This window comes from Chelonia mydas, chromosome 14 (genome assembly GCF_015237465.2).
Source record: "Chelonia mydas isolate rCheMyd1 chromosome 14, rCheMyd1.pri.v2, whole genome shotgun sequence".
NCBI classification, from domain to species: Eukaryota; Metazoa; Chordata; order Testudines; family Cheloniidae; genus Chelonia; species Chelonia mydas.
Genome location: NC_051254.2, coordinates 8,288,482 through 8,310,576, shown reverse-complemented (window position 1 = coordinate 8,310,576; position 22,095 = coordinate 8,288,482). Strand labels below are relative to the sequence as shown.

At 41.6% G+C, this 22,095-nt stretch overlaps 1 protein-coding gene and 1 long non-coding RNA gene across 19 annotated transcripts in view; one reads left to right on the top strand and one right to left on the bottom strand.

The window, feature by feature from the left end:
* The window catches only part of BPTF (bromodomain PHD finger transcription factor), an 88,958-nt gene extending 76,255 nt beyond the window's left edge, over window positions 1-12,703 (bottom strand). For 14 of the 18 annotated variants that reach the window (XM_037914068.2, XM_037914073.2, XM_043528608.1 and 11 more), the window contains exon 1: window positions 11,834-12,703. In XM_037914068.2, the coding sequence (XP_037769996.1) occupies window positions 11,834-12,476 (643 nt within the window). In that variant the 5' untranslated portion in view covers window positions 12,477-12,703. The remainder of the gene's footprint in view (window positions 1-11,833) is intronic. The other 4 variants (XM_037914070.2, XM_043528606.1, XM_043528610.1 and 1 more) reach the window with 1 other exon arrangement.
* Window positions 760-20,111, top strand: LOC122462948. The gene is made up of 2 exons (XR_006285849.1): window positions 760-969; window positions 20,043-20,111. It is a non-coding gene; the product is annotated as an uncharacterized LOC122462948 (long non-coding RNA).
* The last annotated feature ends 1,984 nt before the right edge of the window (window positions 20,112-22,095 follow it).

The window sequence follows — 22,095 nt, the reverse complement described above, 5'->3', positions numbered from 1 at the left end:
TTATTTCTTCTTTTAGAATCTCAGGGAAGTCCCAATTTTTCAAAAGTAATTTCAGATATTTTACTTTAAGAATATGGATATTTTGATTTGTGAGATCAACTGGATACATCATTAATCACATGGATTTCTCAGTCTAAGAGATCAACAATAATTAGGGCTGCTGATTAATCGCATTTAACTCATGCGATTAACTCAAAAAAATTAATCTCGATTAATCTGTTTTAATTGCACTGTTAAACAATAGAATACCAATGGCAATTTATTAAATATTTTGGATGTTTTTCTACTTTTTTTTAAGATATTGATTTCAATTACAACAGTATACAAAGTTGACAGTGCTCACTTTATATTATTTTTATTACAAATATTTGCACTGCAAAAATGGCAAACAAAAGAAATAATATTTTTCAATTCACCTCATACAAGTACCATCTCGATCGTACAATCTCAATCGTGTAAGTGCAATTTACAAATGTAGATTTTTTTTGTTACATAACTGCACTCAAAAACAAAACAATGTAAAACTTTAGAGCCTACAAGTCCACTCAGTCCTACTTCTTGTTCACCCAATTGCTAAGACAAACAAGTTTGTTTACATTTACGGGAGATAATGCTGGCCGCTTCTTATTTCTAATGTCACCTGAAAGTGAGAACAGGTGTTTGCATGGCACTTTTATAGCCAGCATGCAATGTATTTACATGCCAGTTATGCTAAACTTCCGTATGCCCCTTCATGCTTCGGCCACCATTCCAGAGGACATGCTTCCATGCTGATGATGCTCATTAAAAAAAATAATGCAGTAATTAAATTTGTGACTGAACTCCTTGGAGGAGAATTGTATATCTCTTACTCTGTTTTACCTTCGTTCTGCCATATATTTCATGTTATAGCAGTCTCGGATGATGACCAAGCATATGTTGTTCATTTTAAGAACACTTTCACTGCAGATTTGATAAAAGACAAAGAAGGTACCAATGTGAGATTTCTAAAGATAGCTATATCACTCAACCCAAGGTTAAGAATCTGAAGTGCTTTCCAAAATCTGAGAGGGATGTGGTACAGACCATGCTTTCAGAAGTCTTAAAGGAGCAACACTCCGATGCAGAAACTATAGAAACCGAACCACCAAAAAAGAAAGACAACCTTTCTTCTGGTGGCATCTGACTCAGATGATGAAAGTGAACTTGCGTCGATCCACACTGCTTTGATAGTTATCGAGCAGAACCCATTATCAACATGGATGCATGCCCTCTGAAACGGTGGTTGAAGCATGAAGGGACATACGAATCTTTAGTGAATCCGGCACATAAATATCTTGCAACGCTGGCTACAACAATGCCATGTGAACGCCTGTTCTTGCTTTCAGGTGATATCGTAAACAAGAAGTGGGCAGCATTATCTCCTGCAATGTAGAGCAACTTGTTTATCTGTGCGATTGGCTGAACAAGAAGTAGGACTGAGTGGACTTGTAGGCTCTAAATTTTACATTGTTTTATTTTTGAATGCAGTTCTTTTTTTGTACATAATTCTACATTTGTAAGTTCAACTTTCATGATAAAGAGACTGCACTACAGTACTTGTATTAGATGAACTGAAAAATACTATTTCTTTTGTTTTTTACAGTGCAAATATTTGTAATAAAAGTATAAAGTGAGCACTGTATACTTTGTATTCTGTGTTGTAACTGAAATCAGTATATTTGAAAATGTAGAAAATATCCAAAACTAATAAATGGTATTCTATTATTGTTTAATCAGGCGATTAATCGCAATTAATTTTTTTAATCGCTGGACAGCTCTAACAATAATATGACTACAGAGGGAGCATTTACATTATAACCCATTATTTTCAAGTACTTACACATCTCCCAAAAAGCTTCCCTTTGGACTGAGATTTAAGATTGCCTTGCAAAACTGTTTGGCTTTTTTCTGAAGATGTCTTTCATGGTTAAGTTTTCAGACACTGAGATTTGACAATTTACTTTTTTAAAAAAAGTCTAACTTGTCATGTCTACACTGGGGGTTAGGTCAAAACTACAGTACTCGGGGCACAAAATTTTTTACAGTCATGAGCCATGTAGCTAGGTCGATCTATTTTTTAAATGCAGACAGGCCTTAGCCTTTGTCTATTTAAGAAAGTTACACCAACTCTAAACGTAAGATTTTAAACCAATTTAGTTAAACTAGTGCAAACCTGTGTGGACACTTATTTTGGTTTAAAACCAGGCTTCGCTTGGTTTAACTTTATTAATGCTAAACTCAAATAAACCACACAAACTGAATTAAAAAAGTGTCCACACAGAGGTGTGTTTCAGTTTAAACTGTTCAAAAGCCAATATAAATTAAACTGGTGTAGCTTTCTCATGCAGACATGACTTTAGACATCTCTTTCTTCAGCTTTATTAAAAGATTTAAAAAAATCAGAGCACATGTACACACTAACAGCTGTATTCATTATAATTACACACTGAAATACATGCATGGGGCATGGTTATTTTGATGTCACCAATACATATGCATCAGAGTCAGATTTACTCCACTTTTATGTACCACTTCAAGTTCGCTATTTCCCTTAGTCAGTTTATAGCTGTTTTCTCTCTCACATAGCAACAGAAAGGAATGTTTTAAAAAAGAAAGAAAACGTGATTGTAAAAACCACAACAAATTGTCAGAAGGACTCAGAAGCAGGTGTAATACCTGAAACTACTTTTCATTTTTTATTTTAATTGGCTAGATTTCAAGTTGATGGGGTCTAAATTTAAACCTAACACTTAAAGAGTCATACTATTCATACTTTTGGTTCCCACAAAGAAGCAGGACTTTATTTCATGAGTAATGCATCCTTTCACAACTCATGCATACCCTTTCACCTAGTCCCTGAATCAAATTCCCACCAGCAAGGCCATTCTGGGTGAGCCCAACCAAAGCAGGGGCAGAACTCCACTCCTGCTCAACTCATGTTCCATGGCTTTCTAGTGATCTAGGGTATGCATGAGACCCTACTGCTCAGCAGCAGTTTCCAGATGAGAAAGCCTGATTTAGCAGCCCCTTCCCATTTTCTACTCTCTGACTGAGGAGATGGTTGTATTTAAAACTAAAGAATAAACAATATAATTGATGTGGCACCAATTATTCAAGTATTAATAATGAAAGAGCATTCATATAAATCTAATATGCCCAGATCAGAAAGCTTTGACTTGAAGCATCAAGATAATTGGTGTGTTGACAAACACACACTTATAACTGCTCGACACAGAAGCTGTATAAGAATTCTGCAGCCATGTACTATAAATTTCTTAAATTCTTTTAACAAAAATGACAAGAGATAGCTGCGTGGTATGGTCACTATGCCAATAGATTTTCTAAATTTAAGCTATACACAGCCACAAGTTCTAATGAACTTTTGAAGGCCCCTAGAAAATAAATCCTCAAACCAAGAATGACATTTTGTAATATAGAGGCTCGATCCTCACAACCCTCAGTATGAATAATGTATGAGAGGAACCCGGGACTGTCACTGGAGAGGCAGACTTACGGTTTATTGGTGCAGCACAGAAAAAAAATGTTGTTAAGTTAGCGCAACCCCTTATTGTGTATATAATTCTACTGGTAGGAAGGAATTTTTACCAGTATATGTTTCACCAATCCCCACCATGACATCCAGTTCAGATCTAGGAATAAAGGGGCACTCTCCGCCACTTAATCCTTGTTATTTTTGCTGAGATCATCATCAAAGCTGTCCATTAGTACCAACTTTGATGGACAAACATCTACATCACAAAATTCACCAAACAGGAATGGAACAGAGATCAAACTCATTTTACAGTGAACAATTAGCAAGCAGCCAACAATTTTGGTCACTGCTTCCTTGGGCTGGATTCAACCCATAAACCTAGATATTAGATAACATGTAACTCAATACTAACAAATGCATGGATTTGGGACTTCAGAAATCTTCATTCCAATAACAGGAAAACTGAATATTTATTTAAAGAGGGCATTCAAAGGTTTTTCAAACCCACAACTGACTTTACAAGGTCTTTTAGAATTTTCCCTCCCCGACTGCTTTTCCCACGAACATCCACAACACACCTTTCAAGATTCATGGATCCCACACATGCCTATCACAACATCTGGTGTATCTCATCCAGTGCACTATATGCCCCAACAACAACTATGTCAGTGACACCAGACACTCACTATGCTCTCGAACCAACTCCCTCCAAAAAATGAGAAAAGACAAACAAACAACTATCACGTGTGGGTGAACACTTCACAAAGCGATCACTCTATATCTGACCTATCAGTCCTCATCCTCAAAGGAAACCTGCACAATACTTTCAAAAGATGAGCCTAGGAGCTTAAATTCATTACTCTGATAGACACTAAAAATCGTGGACTGAAAAAAGACAGTGGATTTATGGCTTATTACAACAATCTGTAACCCACTAACCCTCTCTTTTTGTCCTATGACTACAGAGGTGTTAACGGGCCACTCTACCCTATATGGTCCCTTGCAAAATATGCTGACTACTTAGGCTGCTAAACAAAGTTTGGCACACCTTGCATTTTGCTGTGATGCTGGGAGTGCCTTTTCCAGACCTGAAGAGTAGCTTGAATGGTTGTCTCTCTCACCAATAGAAGCTGGTCCAAGAAAAGATACTACCACACCCACTTGTCCCTCTAATATCCTGGGACCAACACGGCTACAATTACATTGCATATATCTGTGTCACTGTGCCCATTCTTATCCCGATTTCTTTTATTTTATAACCCACAATAAGCACCCATTAGGTCTGTGAGCACTTTTCTAGTTAATCATTGTGTATTTTAATTGTAAAACAAATACAATAAGGACTAAATTATTCAATTATTCACCTGCTAATCAAAAACCAAGCTGTATCTTATATCCCATATACTGCCACTTCTAAATGTATTAGAAGAGATGGCCTTTGCAGCAGATCCTGAAAGTTAACAAAGGTGGGCTCTGGTGGGCAGGAAAGAAACAAATTCCAGTGGGAGGGACCTTCATGGAGAAGGCCTTCTCAGAAGCCCCCTCTTGTTTAAACTGAGTGTATTCCAGCTAACCACAAATGCAGTAGCGTCACACAAGGAGAAGCAATCTCTCAGCTAACCAGGTCCAAAACCAATTTGAAAGTTATAAAGAACCAACAACCTGAATTCCAATCAGAAGTCAAGGGAAGGTTTAAACTCTACTTCCACCAAAGACAGTTGCTGCCATGCCTTAAATTGACCAAACATGATCTTGAGACCAATAGGAGCTGCTTCCAGCATCTGCTAGACCAGAAAGCTCTCAACTAATTTTAGTTTCTCTCCTCCAAAACCTTCCCCTTAACTTTCCTTGCCACTAGGAACAGCCAGGCCAGGTAAAATGCAAGTAATGAATTATAATCCTCCTTCAATTACCTGCCAAGACCTCAGTTCAGGGTTCTGTGTTATATCATCACCTTTTACAGAGGCCAGGAGACACATAAAAGAGCACATGGAACAAAAGGATGTTCCCTGTCCTATTAGGAAAAGGACCTCGTCAGGTTGTACAAAAAAAACCAACCCAAGCCCATAATTCAGTATTCAGATCTTAGCAGGTGAAGAGTTTTGCAGCTCCAAGAAGAGGAGAGATTACTTGTTTGTATTTGGTGACAGTTCCCACAGAATCTTTCAAACAATGTAATTCATACATAACCCAGTCAGACTAATTATCTACTAAAATAAAACCTGGATTTTCTTCCAGATTTAGGGCCTGTACACAGCATCTTCAACATGAAGGTTTATTCCCAATTAATAATGTGCTGCTCTGGAGGCATGAGGATTCCCTAGAAACAGGTGCTCTGCTCAGCTCCTACCTAGTAGGCATTCTCACTTTTCAATACATTGCCAAGCTTAGTCAAAGAGAACCGTTTTTTAAAGATTTGCTTTTAACAGATATGAAAAGAGGCAGTTTTAAAGATCAGTTGATTGCTACACTATATATTATTTTGACTTATCCAAGTTTCAGATAAAAGTGCTGTGCCACAGAACTTTTCATAGTTTGAGGAGATGATATAACTAGAGCTAGGCACAAACTAGATTTTCTATTTCCAGGAAAATTCGCAATTTTGAGGGTTTTTTCATTCCAAAATGGAAAGAAAATAAAAAAAACATATTTCCTGTAAAATAATTTTTAAAAAATTGTTTTGGGTCATTCATTTTCATTTCACATTTTTATATTATATAATAAAAAAACAAAGAAGTCATTCTGAAAGGGAAAATCATTCTATTCCAAAGAGGTCGAAATGGAACGTTTCAACCTCACCAAAATACTTTTTCAATTTTTCTTTCAAAATGAAATTTCATACACCGAGACACATTTCCAAAAAATGTTTCAGTTTCAACAAACAAGCATTTTCCGACAGAAAAACATTCAGTCAAAAAATTTCTGACCAGCTCTACTCACAACTATGGGACCAGTTTGGATGTTGCTATGCAAGAGGTGCACCTTTTTTCAGTTTACTTATATTGCTTGGAAAAGAAATCAAGATTAGCCACAGAAATTGCACCAGCTTCCTATAAAACACCACACACCAAATTGTTTGTAGAACCGTGGCACAGACAGCAGGGATGAGACAGCAGAATATGGTCCTTTGACTGGAGCTTGAGCATCATTTTCTGGGCTCAATTTATGATTTATAGACTATTGCACTCCCCTGTGAGCCACTGAACCTGACCCAAACATACACCCCTCCCTTCCCCACCACTTACACTGCTGTGAAATGGAATTTGAAGTTATTGTGGCTTTTTTTTTTTTTTTTTTGAGCATCAAGGATGTCAGCACACTTCTAAAAACAGTGGGTGTTAGTTGCTTCTGAAACAAGCAGATACACACTGGTTTTACATAAGTTTAGTTTCTTAAAAACCTGACCATCTGCATGAAAACTACACGGATCCCTCTAAATACTAGTCAACTACAAAGATGATGTCATTTCCTAAACTACTTCCCACATCCTTTTAAATGTTTTGGTGAATAGTATGAGATATACTGTATCAATACCTAAGTACAGTGTGGCCATTTGAGAAGTACTCATAGTCACCTATCATCTAAGCAAAATTTCAACCCAGGGATCCAAAATTGAAAATTTACAGGATTAATGCAATTTAGCTACTTTTTCAGCAATTTAGGATGACTGACAGCTTTACTTTATTATTAGTGGAGCTACAATTATGTTCAGCATATGTAAACTTAATTTAGGAATTAGAATAATGTATATTTAAATTTCTCCATGGAAAAAAACAAGAAAATCTACCAAAAAGTATATTGACCAATTATAATAATTATTTGTTTGTATATTAATACCATGTGACACTGAGGTCATAGGTCAAATTTGAAACCTTACTGCAGAACTAGAAGAAAGTTACAAGGTAGCTGGTATGGCACAATATTCAACTGCTAATAAGGAGTCCAGATCCAACTATTCACACAAAGAATGCTCCTTTTTAAAATGTATGCAAATAGACCATAACTGTTTAGGATTTTATTTTAAATGGATTTTTAAGGAATTCTTGAGCTGGCATGCAAATTCTCCCCTTTCTGGTAAAAGCTGCAAGTCAATGCAACACAATTAGCCACAAACCTATTCACTTGTTCTTTTGCACAAACTTCTCACTAGGATTGTCAAATCATCGCTTGTGTTCCTTCATAATAAGCATGATATCTTGGTGACATCTCCTCTACATAATTAAACCACCAGTTAGAGACTGCCTCAAGAGAAGCCATGCCAGGTTTTATTTAAAGCCCAGTGCATGCTGGGTAAAGACCTCAGGAGTTTAGTCAGTGTTGTGTGAATATTCCTACAGTGCAGACACGATCAGTAAAGTTTTGTTTACATACCTCAATACCAAACCTTAGTGCCTTCATTTAAGTAACTCCCCATTTAAATAACTCTCCTTCATTTAAATAACCTGGGACATAAAAGAATATTATGCAATAAAAATTACAAACAGTTAAAAAGTTTGAGAGATGTGCAACACTTATAATTCTCCAATAGAATAATTCTGCTACAAAAGTAAGAGCACTCTGGTAAAGTGACTCGTTTCAGAAGGAAATAATGATGGCTTATAGCTGCATTAACTTTCACATTGACAGAATCCAAGTCAAGAAATTTAATGAAGTGTTTATACGTAGTCCTCTGGCTCTTCACAAATCCAGTGCTTTCGAATAATTTGTCAGCCACACTGACATTTCATTCTCTCAGTTAGCCAAAACCCTGATTTTAAGACATGCTGCAAGAACCAACTGCTTTCCCAGGGTTTTGTGGGACAAGGAGAAAATAATTGAGATGGAGGGTAAGATAAGACTGACTGTTCGGGCATCGTGCTTAAACATGTGGTTTTAAATTAAGCAATGTACCTGAAGTATTGGATATGCATAATTACATCATAACAAGCTTAAAGTAAAAGGTTTCAGTGGACAGGTGGTGGCAACAATGTTTTGAAATACAGAACACAAAGGATAACTATTTCAAAATTTGCTTGCCAAAATAATGGAAGTCAAAGGCATAACAGAGTAGGGATACCTGGTTCAGGGGTGTGTCAAACTACAGTAAATTAGCTGAACTAATCAAAGTCCCACGACTGATGCTGGCTCCCCCAACAAAAGAAAAACATCACATCCCTTGGAAGCAACAAGCAGCCATAATGGTTGTGCTTACAACTGAATCTGACTGCAGTAATTGTCAAGCTTTATATCAATGCCATAATGATATTCCTAAGATTTTTTTTATTTCCTAAACTTAAAATTCAAGTAACATCAAAAGTAGTAGATACTCCAATATGCACATTCAAGAGATATCACTAACTTTCCAGTAGAGCAAAAAAACTGAAGCCCTTTTTTCTCCACACAACGCACAGTCAACCTGTGGAACTCCTTGCCCGAGGATGTTGTGAAGGCCAAGACTATAACAGGGTATAAAAATGAACTAGATACGTTCATGGAGGACAGGTCCATCAATGGCTATTACCCAGGATGGGCAGGGATGGAGTCCCTAGCCTCTGTTTGTTAGAAGCTGGGAAATGGGCAACAGGGGATGGATCACTTGATACAACCTGCTCTGTTCATTCCCCCTGGGGCACCTGGCATTGGCCACTGTCGGAAGATAGGATACTGAGCTAGATGGACCTTTGGTCTGACCCAGTATAATCGTTCTTATGTTCTAGGGACATACCATCATGTTATCTTTCAATATATTAATACAATTCTAAAAAGTTTAAAAATCTCTCTCATTCAGGTAAACTGAATGTGATTTCTGCTTGAAGTGTCCACATAAGGCTGGTGAGAAGTGTTTGACTGACACTTGTACTTAAATTGTCTGCACAGCACAGGTAGCAGCATCATAATTTCCTCTCACACATCTCTGCAAAAATGCTGCAACTGTGAATAGGACCACACCTCCAATGAAAGGGGAGTTCAGGTTCCATTCCCAAATCACTTCTAAGATCTGATGAGATTAAGATGTCAGTTACTGCTACCTGTAAGTGGCAGTCTTTGTGATATATGTATTTGTTCAGCAGGAACTGGACACAGACTTACAGCTGGCCAAACTAAAAGTTGGTATTTTATTATTCATCGACTGCAATAAGCAACATTAGTCATCACTTGCTTCTTTTCTAAAGATAAGAATTTGAGAAGCAACTTAAGACACAAAATTATTTAAGTAACTTAAAAAGTAAGCCTTTCAGCATACCGCTAAAATACCAGCCATGCTACAATACAACTGGCAACTCAGCAACAAGTATGGGGTCTATATATGTGATACTTCAAAAGATAACATTAAATGTACACATTTTTAAATTTGAGATTTAAACTCAAATAAGCACATACATTTATAATTCTACCAGTTCTTATAAAGTGTACTATTATTTTAGTAGTAGGTACTTAAATACCACATACGTGTGTATGCATACAGTGACAATACACACACGTGCCCAAAGCTCTCTCTTTAATTTAGGTACTTTTTCTCAAGACTTAAGTATTTCTATATTGTATTCTGTAAAATGGATCTTACATCTGGATTTCTGGCATCAAAATATTTCTCAGCATGAGCCTATGAAGTCAGCAAACAAATTCTTCCCTTGACCAAACAGGAGAAGGTGGGTAACTACAAAAAGCTCCCACATAACTAAATAGAAATGTAACAGTTAAGAAAATGCAGAATAGTAACTTTCAGAGCTTGGGTCTAACTTAGTACAAGAGTTCATCTTTAAACAAGAACTATTTGAAAGTCATCAAACTGATCAAAGTACTATCCTTACAGGTGAACTAAAATCCATTTTCCAAAAGATGATCTCTCTTTGGCAGTTACATTTAAATTGCCTTGCAATTTCTTTTTAAAAACTACTGCATTTAGAAACCTTAGGATATGAAAGAGGTGCCTTTTAAAAATAATTCTACTCCTTTAGAAGTTTTGAAAGCCACATAATGGCATCCCCATTGCATGTGTCCATTAAGTAGGCAAATAATTAAAGCAAATGACATGTTCTAGCAACCTGAACTTCTTTTTCTCCTTCTCAAAAGTTGTCTATAAGTTGTATAAGACCACAGAGCTATTTTATTAAGTACAATAAATTCACACAAGCTATCTGTTTTTCTCCCCATACCAAAAACTTAGGCAAACACTCTTGCAATCTATGGCCCAATTCAACAAGTTAATTTAAATTTATGCCTGGGCTTAAATGCCTCCCTGAATCAGGACCTTAAAAAAAAAAAAAAGTCAAGCCTAAACTCTACTTAGGAATGAAAGTAACCTCTAAATTTTAAAAAAGTGGTGCAAATCTAGACAAACCATAATTTTTGAGTTAAGCTTCAAAAACTCCTATAATAAAGCAAATTATGGGAAAAAAGGAGTGCAGAGTTTAAAAAACTTGAAAGAAGCCCAGATTTGTTACTGATGTAAAATGAATACATTTTATAATTAAAATAGATAAACTGTAAATCCAAATAATCAAAATGAGCCTCAAACCCCTAAGTAATAAACCAAGTTTTAAAGTTTGCCATATTTTAAAATAAATGCAGTGTTTAAAGGCAAGTGTTCTGAAGACTTAAACCTACTTCACCTTTGATTTCCATTTTTACCACTTTCAGTTCAAGGTTTGGACGTGGGTTTTTTTAAAACATTCCAGTAACTAAAACTGGGTTTAAACCAGTGCAATGAAACCCTGTGAATTTTCCCCCAAACTGCAACAATGCAATCTCCATTTTGAACAATGCACCTCCTTTTCCTTCTAGTAAAGCTAGTTGTGTTCTGTGGCCACTAGACACTGTATGCATGTCTGCAAGGCACACAGAGTTTAATTTCTGGAGGACACCTCATGTTGCATGCACTTCCTTTCCTTGTGTCTACAAGAAGAACTTGATGTTACAGGCATCCCTGTCTATATGTATTTGCAAGGACCCTTTTAGTATGAATGCATATTTTTCCTTTATAAAAGTACCACTGGATGCTCTATACAATTCCTTCGCCACTGTTTGTGAACACTTTCTGGTGTAGAATGCATCTATGTAATTGCAAGTCCTCTCTCTCTCTGTCTGATAGCATCCCTATGGTGCACATATTATTTCTCCTTCCATGTGAGAGTTTATGAGCACCTTCTGATTCTCAACGCATCTGTGTGGTTACCAGCACCACTTGATTTGCATGCCTCTCTCCCCCTGTGTCTACTTGCAGGCATCCCTTACTATTGCTTGCCTTCCCCCTCCCCTGTGAATGTGTGTTTGCAAACCTAGAGGGAGCATGTGGGGTGCCCTCTCCTTCTTTTACAGTACATCCCACTGACTGTATACCTGGGGTGCTGCTGTAGGTGCTGTGGCTCCTGAAGCTGCTCTCAGTGCAATAGCTGGCATCATCTTCATCCTCCATCTCCTCGGGGTAATCGGAGTCGTCGTCCTCCTCCTCCATGATCTCCTCTTCCTCCTGCTCCTCGGAGTCCTGGTTATCCTCGGGGTCCCCCTCCTCTTCCTCTTCGGACACCACGCTCTCCTCCTCCTCTTCACTCTCATGATCATCGTACACCACTTTGCTGATGCTCCTCCTGGACGAGGCAGCCCTGCCTTGGCTGCTGCAGCTGCCTCCTGCGCCTCCTCCCCCTGCTCCTGCTCCTCCAGCCCCAGCCCTGCCCCTGCCCCTACTGCTGCTGCCTCCCCCACCAGGGGTGCTGCTGCTGCCGCTGCCGCCCTTCCTCTTGCTGCCCGCCCTGGGGGAGGCGGTGGAGGAGAAAGAGGCCTGGGCAGCCCCGACCCCCCTCGGCCTGGGCCCCACCGCCTCCACCTGGGCCGAGGCCGCCCACCTGCCCCGACTGCTGCCCCGCTGCCGGGACCTCAGCCCCCCAATGGGGCCCGGTGGGGCGGGCGGAGCCGGGGAGCTCGCCTGAGCGGTGGCCGCCGCAGGCTGCTGCTGCTTGGGCGGCCTGCCTCGCCGGCCCCGCATCTCTGGGCGCTGGCCGAGGGGGGAAGGGAGGGGCGGGGAAGGCTGGGGAGGGCGCTCGGAGTCCGGACAGGCAGCTGCGGGGAAGCTCCCCCCCCTGCGAGGGTTCCGGGCCGGGGAGGGGGGCCGCCGAACTGCGAGGGCCGGGGGATCAATCCGAATTGCCGGCGTCCCGCTCCGGATCGCTACCGGCCGCCATCTTGTTTCTTCGTCTCTGCCTCGGCTCGCTCCGCTCTGACTGGGGGAAGCGGCGGCAGCAGCAGGCCCTGAGCGCCTCACGTGACCTGCCAGACCGCCGAGCTCCGCCAGGTGGCGCTGCGGCGCCGGCAGCTCGTCGGCTGGAGAGCCATGTTAGAGCCCCAGCGGCGGGCAGCGCTCCCAGCCCCCGAGCCCCGCTGCGGGGCTCTCACGCCCCCCTGCGCCGCATCCCTCAGCGCAGAGTAGGGCGCGAGGCTCCCCTCGACCCCCGACAGATTCCCTGGGCCCTACGGCTGCGGCCACCCCAGGGCTCTCCTCACACCACAGCTACAGAGAGCACAGGGGCTGCCCCCGCCCAGGGCTCTGTGCTCCCTGTGGCTAACACCTGCCACAGGGCTCTCTGCTCCCTGTGGCTTTTCTAGCCTCTGCACCTGCCGCAGGGCTCGCCTCACCCTCCTCACAGCTTCAGCTCTTCACACAGTCCAACCCCAGGGCTCCCTCCACTCTATACCTGTGTCCAAAACACGGCATCCCTCCACCCCTTGCCAGCTTCAATCCCCACTGTCTGCTATTTCCCCCCTGCTCCAGAGTCTAGGCACAGGGCTCTTCCCCCTCTCTAGTGCTGCAGGGGCCAGCCATAGCACTCCCACCCAAACCACACACCCTCAGTAGGGATTCTCCCGGCTTCACCAGGCAGAGGGCAGGGCTGTCCCCAGTGTTATCCTCCTATAGCAGCTGGCAGCTCTACTGCACCCCACCTGCATCCAGCACAGCCCAGTACCAGTAACCGGGCTTGCTCTATTCTATCTTCAGTCTTCATCCCTGTTGTGTGCGTAGCTAAGAACCCTCCTAGACCCCACAATGTCTAACCACAGCCAACACCAAGCAAGCAAGAGTGCCAGACCACTAGGGTGACCAGACAGCAAGTGTGAAAAATCGGGACGGGGGTGGGGGTAATAGGTGCCTATATAAGACAAAGCCCCAAAAATCGGGACATCTGGTCACCCTACAGACCACAAGGTTTACCCCAGTCTGCATTTTCTTGTCTTCCATCTTCAAACTACATCTCTTATTTGCTGTACCCACACTCCAGTCTTGTTTGGTACAAAGCATGGAGTTGGGCTTAATCCACTTCGCACTTTCTCACATATCTCATAGCTCCATCTATATTACATTCATTTTCCAGGGAGCCTGAGAAGTACAACAAATCTGCAGAATCCAATCACAGCATCAACATCCTATTTCCAACACTCGTAATTTGGAGTAACTCCATTCAAGTCAATTGAGTTATACCAGTGTAAAAGAGAACAGTCAGGCCCCAGGCATGCACATTTCTTAGGCCATGTCTATGCCACAGAATTAGGTTGACTTAAGTTAGGTCATAAACTGCTGTAATTACATCACTTGTGCATGTTCACACCATAGTCCTTTTGTTGGCAGAGCTCATCCACAGTTGGTGCTTTAGAACCAACAGAGAGAGCAGTGCACTATGTGGGTAACTATCCCTCTGTGCAAATCACCTTCTGCTACTAGGCGTTCGGGGAATGGATCACAATGCAGCATCGGGGCAGGAGCACCATCCCATGATGCAGTTTTCTCCATCCCACAATTCTAAGGGCTTTCAACTATGTTTCGTGCCATTTTTCAACTGCCCCTGTAAACTTTATGCTCTCCATCTCTGCCTGAAAGCATGGGTCCTGCACTGCTCACCAAGTCGTGATAAGCATTATGAACACAATGTTGCTGATCTGGCAGTATTTCATGAGCTGCAAATCTGAACAGGAAGCCGTGGTGCCTGCCCTGTTGTGTGCAATGGAAAGAAACCATTCAAGATTGGTATTGATATTCATGGAGCAGCTGCACACGGTAGACTGTCACTACAGGGGTCAGGAAACAAGCACAGAGTGGTGGGATCAGATTGTGATTCAGGTATGGGATGATGAGCAATGGCTTCAGAACTTTTGCATGTTCAAAGCCACCTTCCTTGAACTGTGTGCGGAGCTTGCTCACACCCTGCAGCGCAAGGTCACCAAAATGAGAGCTGCCCTAGTGTTGGAAAAGCAAGTGGTGATCACTATGTGGAAGCTGGCAACTGCAGACTGCAACTGCTCAGTCGCGAATCAGTTTCAAAGTCCACCATGGGGGTTGCGGTGATAAAAGTGTGCAGGGCCCTTAATTGTCTCCTGCTATGAAGGACTGTAACTCTCAGCAACATGCGGAAAATAGTGGATGGCTTTGTGGCAATGGAATTCCCTAACTGCGGCAGGGTGATAGATGGCATGCATATCCCAATTGTGGCCCCAGACCATCAACAGAAAGGGCTACTTCTCTATGGTACTGCAGGCGCTGGTGGATCACTGGGGTCATTTCACTGACATCAACACGGGGTGGTCAGGGAAGGTGCATGATGCACGCATCTTCAAGAAAACTGGCCTGTATAGAAAGCTGCATGCAGGGACTTTCATTTCAGACCTGAAATGCCCATAGTGATCCTAGGAGACCCAGCCTACCCCTTAGTCCTGTGGCTCATGCAGTCATACATTGGAAACCTTGATAGCAGCAAGAAGTGCTTCAACAACGGGCTCAGCAGGTGCAGAAGGACAGTAGAATGTGTGCTTGGCAGATTAAAGGGTTGCTGGTGCTGCCTTTTTGTCAGGTTAGACATCAATGAGGAAAATCTTCACAAATATTATGCGGAGCACAGCAGGCTGCTATGACCATGGGAAGCCAAAGGGGAAAAGTTTTCCCGGGGTGGAGCATTGAGGTGGATTGTCTGGAGGATGATTTTGAGCAGCCAGATGCCAGGGTTATTAGAGGGACTCAGTGGGGGGCCATTTGAATCAGGGAGGCTTTGAAGCAGCATTTTGACAATGAGACCCACAATAGGTCTTTCTGTAATGCATTCAGCCAGACACTGTTTACTTGCCACCTCAAATGACCCTTGTAATGATTCCTGCCTGAACATTAATTGTAGTCTGCCAATGTGCCGATTGCCACTGTGCATACATTTCTATTGCAACCACCTTGTGTAGGTCACAAATAAAGAATCAGTGTCTTTTTAAAACTAAATTTTTCTTAAACAGCAATACACAGATTAACATTTCTTAAAAAGGACATGACACTGAGCAGCACTCTCTGAGATGAGGATTTGACAGCTGTGTGTAAGTCCAGCTACTGTTATAGAAAATGTCCTTGGGGTGGAATGCAAGAGGTACTGACACAGCCCAGGAACATGCATGGGGAGGGCATGGAATGCAGTTCTGTGTGGGCTGCAGGGGGCATCAAGCACGCATGTGTTCTGCCTGCAGCAGAATCAGGGACCTGAGCACCTCTGTTTGGTCTTTCATGAGTTTTCTCATCTGCTCCTGCCCCCTCTCCTCTCCTGCTATCCAGGTCTAGTTTTTCATTTACGGTCTCTCTCCAGGCTCTGTGCTTGCTATTGGCTTGAACAGACGATTACAGCACTTCTCAAAACATGTCCTTCTTACTCCTCCTCATTCACCTCCTTATCTGATGGAGGTACTCCGCCGATGTGTAGGAGCTGTCCCTCAAGAACATATCTGCAGAAACAAGAAAAAGCAATACACAGAGTCAGTATTGGGTGTGCACTCACAGTCTTGAATCATAAAAGTTATACACCTTTTTCTCACTTTCCCTTGGCAAGCACGCAGCATGGCCAAAACATTAAACATAGTGAGTTCACCCTGGGGGGGTGAACAAGTGCAAGATGAGACAAAGGGGTCTGGGTGGCTTCAGAAGGGAATCCGTACAAGTGGCTAGGGCACTATTCTGAATATTGGCATCGTTTTCCACAAACGGGGGGTGATCAAGCTGAAATCACACTCCTGAGGGTAACTGAAGATGCAAGGGTGCATCTCCTGCACGTGTGCGGCTTCAAATTGGGTCCATATGCTGCTTACCTGTGTGCTGCTTTGGTTCCTGTAGAGGTAATTGCCTATTAACATGGAAAAGTTTCCTACAATAGGGAAAGAAACAAAGCAGCTCTGCCAAGGAATCTTTGGCCGAGGATTGCAGAGTACCTGCAGGCAAGTTTCCTAGAGATCTCTATGGAGGATTTCCAGGAGATCTAGGTGTGCAATTTGCATTACCAAACTTTTCTGCAGGGCCCCCACTGTGTAGATGCACAGGGAAATGAGAAGCATTTGCAAACAGTACCATGTGTTGTTAATTTCAATCCCTTCTCCCACGTGCACCGTGTAAGAAAATAAAGGATACCTCTATCTCATGTAACTGTGCAGTATCAAAGCAAAATGAGTAGTTACCGGAGCACCCCTCTCCTGTTTCAGGCATGCCAGAGCCGGACTGCTGGGACTGGCTAGACCCCTCTGAAGTCAAAAAGAGGTACTGGCTCACCATGGCACTAGACGAGCCTTTCATCTGTCCCACGTCCCCCTCAACTCAGCCTTCTCATCCATTTCATCCTAGGGGTTGACTTCGCTGTCCGCTGCCTCCCGTCACACCAAAGAATCCACGGAGCTCTTGGCAGTAGAGGTGAGGTCACAGCCAAGGATGGCGTGCAGCTCCTTGTAGAAACAGCATGTTTTTGGCACTGCACCAGAGTGATGGTTGGCTTCCCAGTACACCAGCCTCAGCTCCTTGGTCTTAGCACGGCATTGCTGCGTGTCCCTTTCATGTAATTTCTCATCCATGCCATGAGCAATCTGCTCACAGGTGTTCAAGTTCCTATGGCTGGATCGGAGCTGCCACTGCACAGCCTCCTTTCCCTATCGACCCAGTAACTCCGGTACACTCCAGGCAGGAGTGTGTTTCCCGTGGAAAGCCGGCATGGGGTCAGCTGGGAAGATGCAATGTGAGCTGTCCACAAGGAGCAAAAATGAAGTGGAATTAAAAAAATTCCTGAGGCTTTAGAATGGGGCACATACTTGTATTTCTGGCTGCAGGGCAGCAGAGCAGAAACTGCTTACCAGAGTGGTCATGATGGGCATTGCCATTGTGGACCACCTAGCAAGTGCAATGGGTACTCTGACACGGAGTTGCTCTAACTTCATCACAAAAAGCTCTGTGCCACTCCTCGAGGTGGGTTTATGATGTCAGCATAGCAGGAAAGTTACATCGGCAGGAGGAGCATTGTTGTGTGTACACCTCCACTGTTTTGTCAACAAAACCTGACTTAGTCATGTTTTAAGCTGCCTCGTCATTTATACTCAGTTCTACTTTTTAAAATGTACTGTTGCACAGCGCTTTAGAACCTTGCTAGACTCCAAAGTTCAGCTACAGCACCAAGCAAACCCAGCTTATGCTCCTGTGTTCTTTTACCTTTTGGGTGCATCTCCACTATATGCAATTATTGCGCAGCCTGACAACCCTGCTCACCCCAAAGTTGTCAATTATATCCACAGTCCTGTACTTAATTTGCACTCTTCTATGCTCAACATTTCATCTCTTTTAAAAGGTGCCTATTTTTAAATTAACTTGCTGCTCCATTTGCGAACCCTGTTAGGCTCACAAACCTGCTTGTTGGGTTGGAGAAGGATGGGAATGGTGCTTTATAAAAATACTATTATTATTAAAAGCAAAGCAGAAAAAAGCCTTCCAGAAGGAGAATGCCTCTGTAAGGCATTTTACAGCATTTGGCCCACAAGTTTTAAGATCTGAACCAAACTTTCATTATGGAACCCAAAACCACAAAGTGCATCTGGTTCTGTTTAATTATAAACCCCAAACTAAACATTTAGCATGAAACTGAACCAGTTTATAGTTTTGATGCTAAACCAGGTGAAACATAACTGGTTTGTTTTAATTTGCTTTGAAGTCAAACCTTAAAACTCAAAGGAATAAATACAAAAACCCATGTGAATTAGAATCAGAAGAGGCTGGCATTAATGAATCCCCTGTATACCAAAACTGTTGCAACTCACGCAGCTCAAATTTTTAACTTTTGTCTCAACTGTTACCTAGAGCCAGAAAAGGAGAAATACACATTATAGCACAAAGGTGCTAGCTTTCATGCTATGACTAGCATATTTAATGTCTTACTTGTACTTTATTAATATGCAGCTACAAGTAATTATCACAGGATATGAAACAAAATAAATAGTACTTAATTTCTGGCTGCTATAAGAAACAGTATAATAAACAGCACTCGTCCTGATACCTATTTTCATGCAACAAGTATAGTGCACTAAAATGTATATAGGACTCCCCTCTGAGCATTGGGAAGTGAGTTCACGGACACATTTTCTCTGCTATGATTAGCAATATATACATGTCCAGAATTTGTGAATTACTTTGAGTTCCTTCAGGATGAAAGGTGGTACAGCAAAGTAAAACGTTTTTGTTGATATTGACATTCATTCTCTTCTTTGGTTTGTGAAAGTAAATGAAGCTGAACAGTACAGGGGATAGAAACATCTTTCTTTGAGAGAAAACTCTTACATACAGCTAGTTGGCTCATACCTAGGGCTGGATATTAAGGCATGAATGCCACAGGCCTATGCTAGGATCCCAGCTATAGTATGGCCACATGATTACTACAATCTACAGTACCTTTGTCTACACTTAAAAGTAGGGCTGTCGATTAATCGCAGTTAACTCACGCGATTAGCTCAAAAAAAATTAACAGTGATTAAAAAAATTAATCACGATTAATCACAGTTTTAATCGCACTGTTAAATAGAATACCAAATGAAATTTATTAAATATTTTGGAAGTTCTTCATTTTAAAATATATTGATTTCAATTACAACACAGAATACAAAGTGTACAGTACTCACTTTATATTATTTTTATTACACGTATTTGTACTGCAAAAATGGTAAACAAAAGAAACAGTATTTTGCAATTCACTTCATACAAGTACCACAGTGCAATCTCTTTATCAGGAAAGTGCAACTTACAACTGTAGATTGTTTTTGTTACATAACTGCACTCAAAAATAAAACAATGTAAAACTTTAGCGCCTACAGGTCCACTCAGTCCTACTTCTTGTTCAGCCAATTGCTAAGAGAAACAAGTTTGTTTACGTTATGGGAGATAATCCTGCCCACTTCTTATTTACAATGTCACCTGAAAGTGAGAACAGACGTTTGCATGGGACTTTTGTAGCCGGCATTGCAAAATATTTACGTGCCAGATATGCTAAACATTCATATGCCCCTTCATGCTTTGGCCAGCATTCCAGAGGACATACTTCCATGCTGATGACACTGGTTAAAAAAATAATGCGTTAATTAAATTTGTGAGCAGACTCCTTGGGGGAGAATTGTATGTCTCCTGCTCTGTGTTTTACCCGCATTCTGCCCTATAGTTCATATTATAGCAGTCTCGGATGATGACTCAGCATGTTGTTCAAGAACACTTTCACTGCAGATTTAACAAAACTCAAAGAAGGTACCAATGTGAGATTTCTAAAGATAGCTACAGCACTGGACCCAAGATTTAATAATCTGAACTGCCTTCCAATATCTGATTGGGACAGGGTGTGGAGCATGCTTTCAGGAGACTTAAAAGTGAAACACTGATGCAGAAACTACAGAACCTGAACCACCAAAGAAGAAAATCAACCTTCTGCTGGTGGCATCTGACTCAGATGATGAAAATGAACATGCATTGGGCCGCTCTGCTTTGGATCATTATCAAGCAGAACCCATCATCAGCATGGACGTATGTACTCTGGAATGCTGGTTGAAGCATGAAGGGCCATATGAATCTTCAGCGCATCTAGCATGTAAATATCTTGCAACGCTGGCTATAAAAGTGCCAGGCAAACACCTGTTCTCACTTTCAGGTGACAATGTAAACAAGAAGCGGGCAGCATTATCTCCTGCAAATGTAAACTTGTTTGAGCGACTGGCTGAACACAAAGTAGGAGTAAGAGGATTTGTAGGCTCTAAAGTTTTACATTGTTTTATTTTTGAATGCACTTTTTTTTGTACATAATTCTACATTTGTAAGTTCAACTTTAATGATAAAGAGATTGCACGTCAGTAGTTGTATTAAGTGAACTGAAAAATACTATTTCTTTTATTTTTACAGTGCAAATATTTATAATAAATATAAAGTGAGCACTGTACACTTTGTATTCTGTGTTGTAATTTAAATCAATATATTTGAAAATGTAGAAAACATCCAAAAATATTTATATAAATAGTATTCTATTATTGTTTTATATTTTTAATCGCTTGACAGGCCTACTTAAAAGTTATATCAGCATAGGTATATGTCTGTCTGGGCGATGAAAACAAACACACATTTCTGCTAGCTATAGCTATAACAAAATTCCCAGTGTAGACACACTGTATGTTAATGTAAAGCCCTCTTTTGTTGACACAGCTGCATCTAAACTGGGAGTTACATTGGCTTAGCTACATCAGCTAGGGGTGTGTTCTTTTCCTCAGCTGACTGACATATCTATGGTGTTATTACTTTCAAGTACAGACCAAGGCCATGTCTAAACATCTATTGACCAAATTTTACAGTCATATGAGCTGACAGCCACCAATTAACATATCACTCATGCACATGCATATGTAGCTGCTTGCGTCAATGTTGTATGTACTAACCCAGGACTGCTTGTGTTGATGCAAAGTGTTGTGGACCACCAGTAGGTATCCCTATCTGACATGCACCGCTGTCTAGCATGATGCCTTTTGGGAAATTTTCAGATGTTGTAGAAACAAAACTATTCAGCCAAGGATCTCTAAGAGCCAGGTCTCAAGTTTGCAGCATGCAATTTTCTCCATCCCTTTATGCCATCCCTAATTCCATAATTTTCATGCCTTTAAAATCCTACAAACCCGCATGGCACTTTTCAGGGTCTGTCCTCTCTGACAAAAGCATGGAGCCTGCAGAGCTCTGCACTATTCTCATGAATGTTGCAAATCCCAGATGTGTGATCCTTATGTATTCACAAACCTGCAGGAAGTACTGCAACAACAGTGGACACGATGATTTCTCCAAGCAGTTTGGTGAGAGACAACTCAAGGGATGTTGGTGGCATCCATAGAGCAGCTGCAGATGGTGAAGCTTACGTCTGGGCCCAAGAAATGAGCACTGACTGGTAGCATCACATCATAATGTAGGATTGGGTTGACAAGCAGGGGCTACAGAACTTTTGGATGCAAAAGGTCACATTCCTGGATCTTGGCGCCAAGCTTACCCCTGCCTCCAGCACAGGGAAACCAGAATTAGAGTTGCATTGACCGTGGAGAAGCGAGTAGCAATTGCATTGTTGACGCGTGCAAAGTTGGATTGCCACCGGTCAGTAGGAATTCATTTTGGAGTCAGAAAATCCATAGTGGGGGCTATTGTCAAGTGTGTAGGGCCATTAATCATTTTCCACTACACAGGACTGAGACTCTCAGCATTGGGCGGGACATAGTGGATAGATTTGCAGCAATGAAGTTCCTGAACCGCGGGTGGCGGGTGGAGGCGACAGATGGCA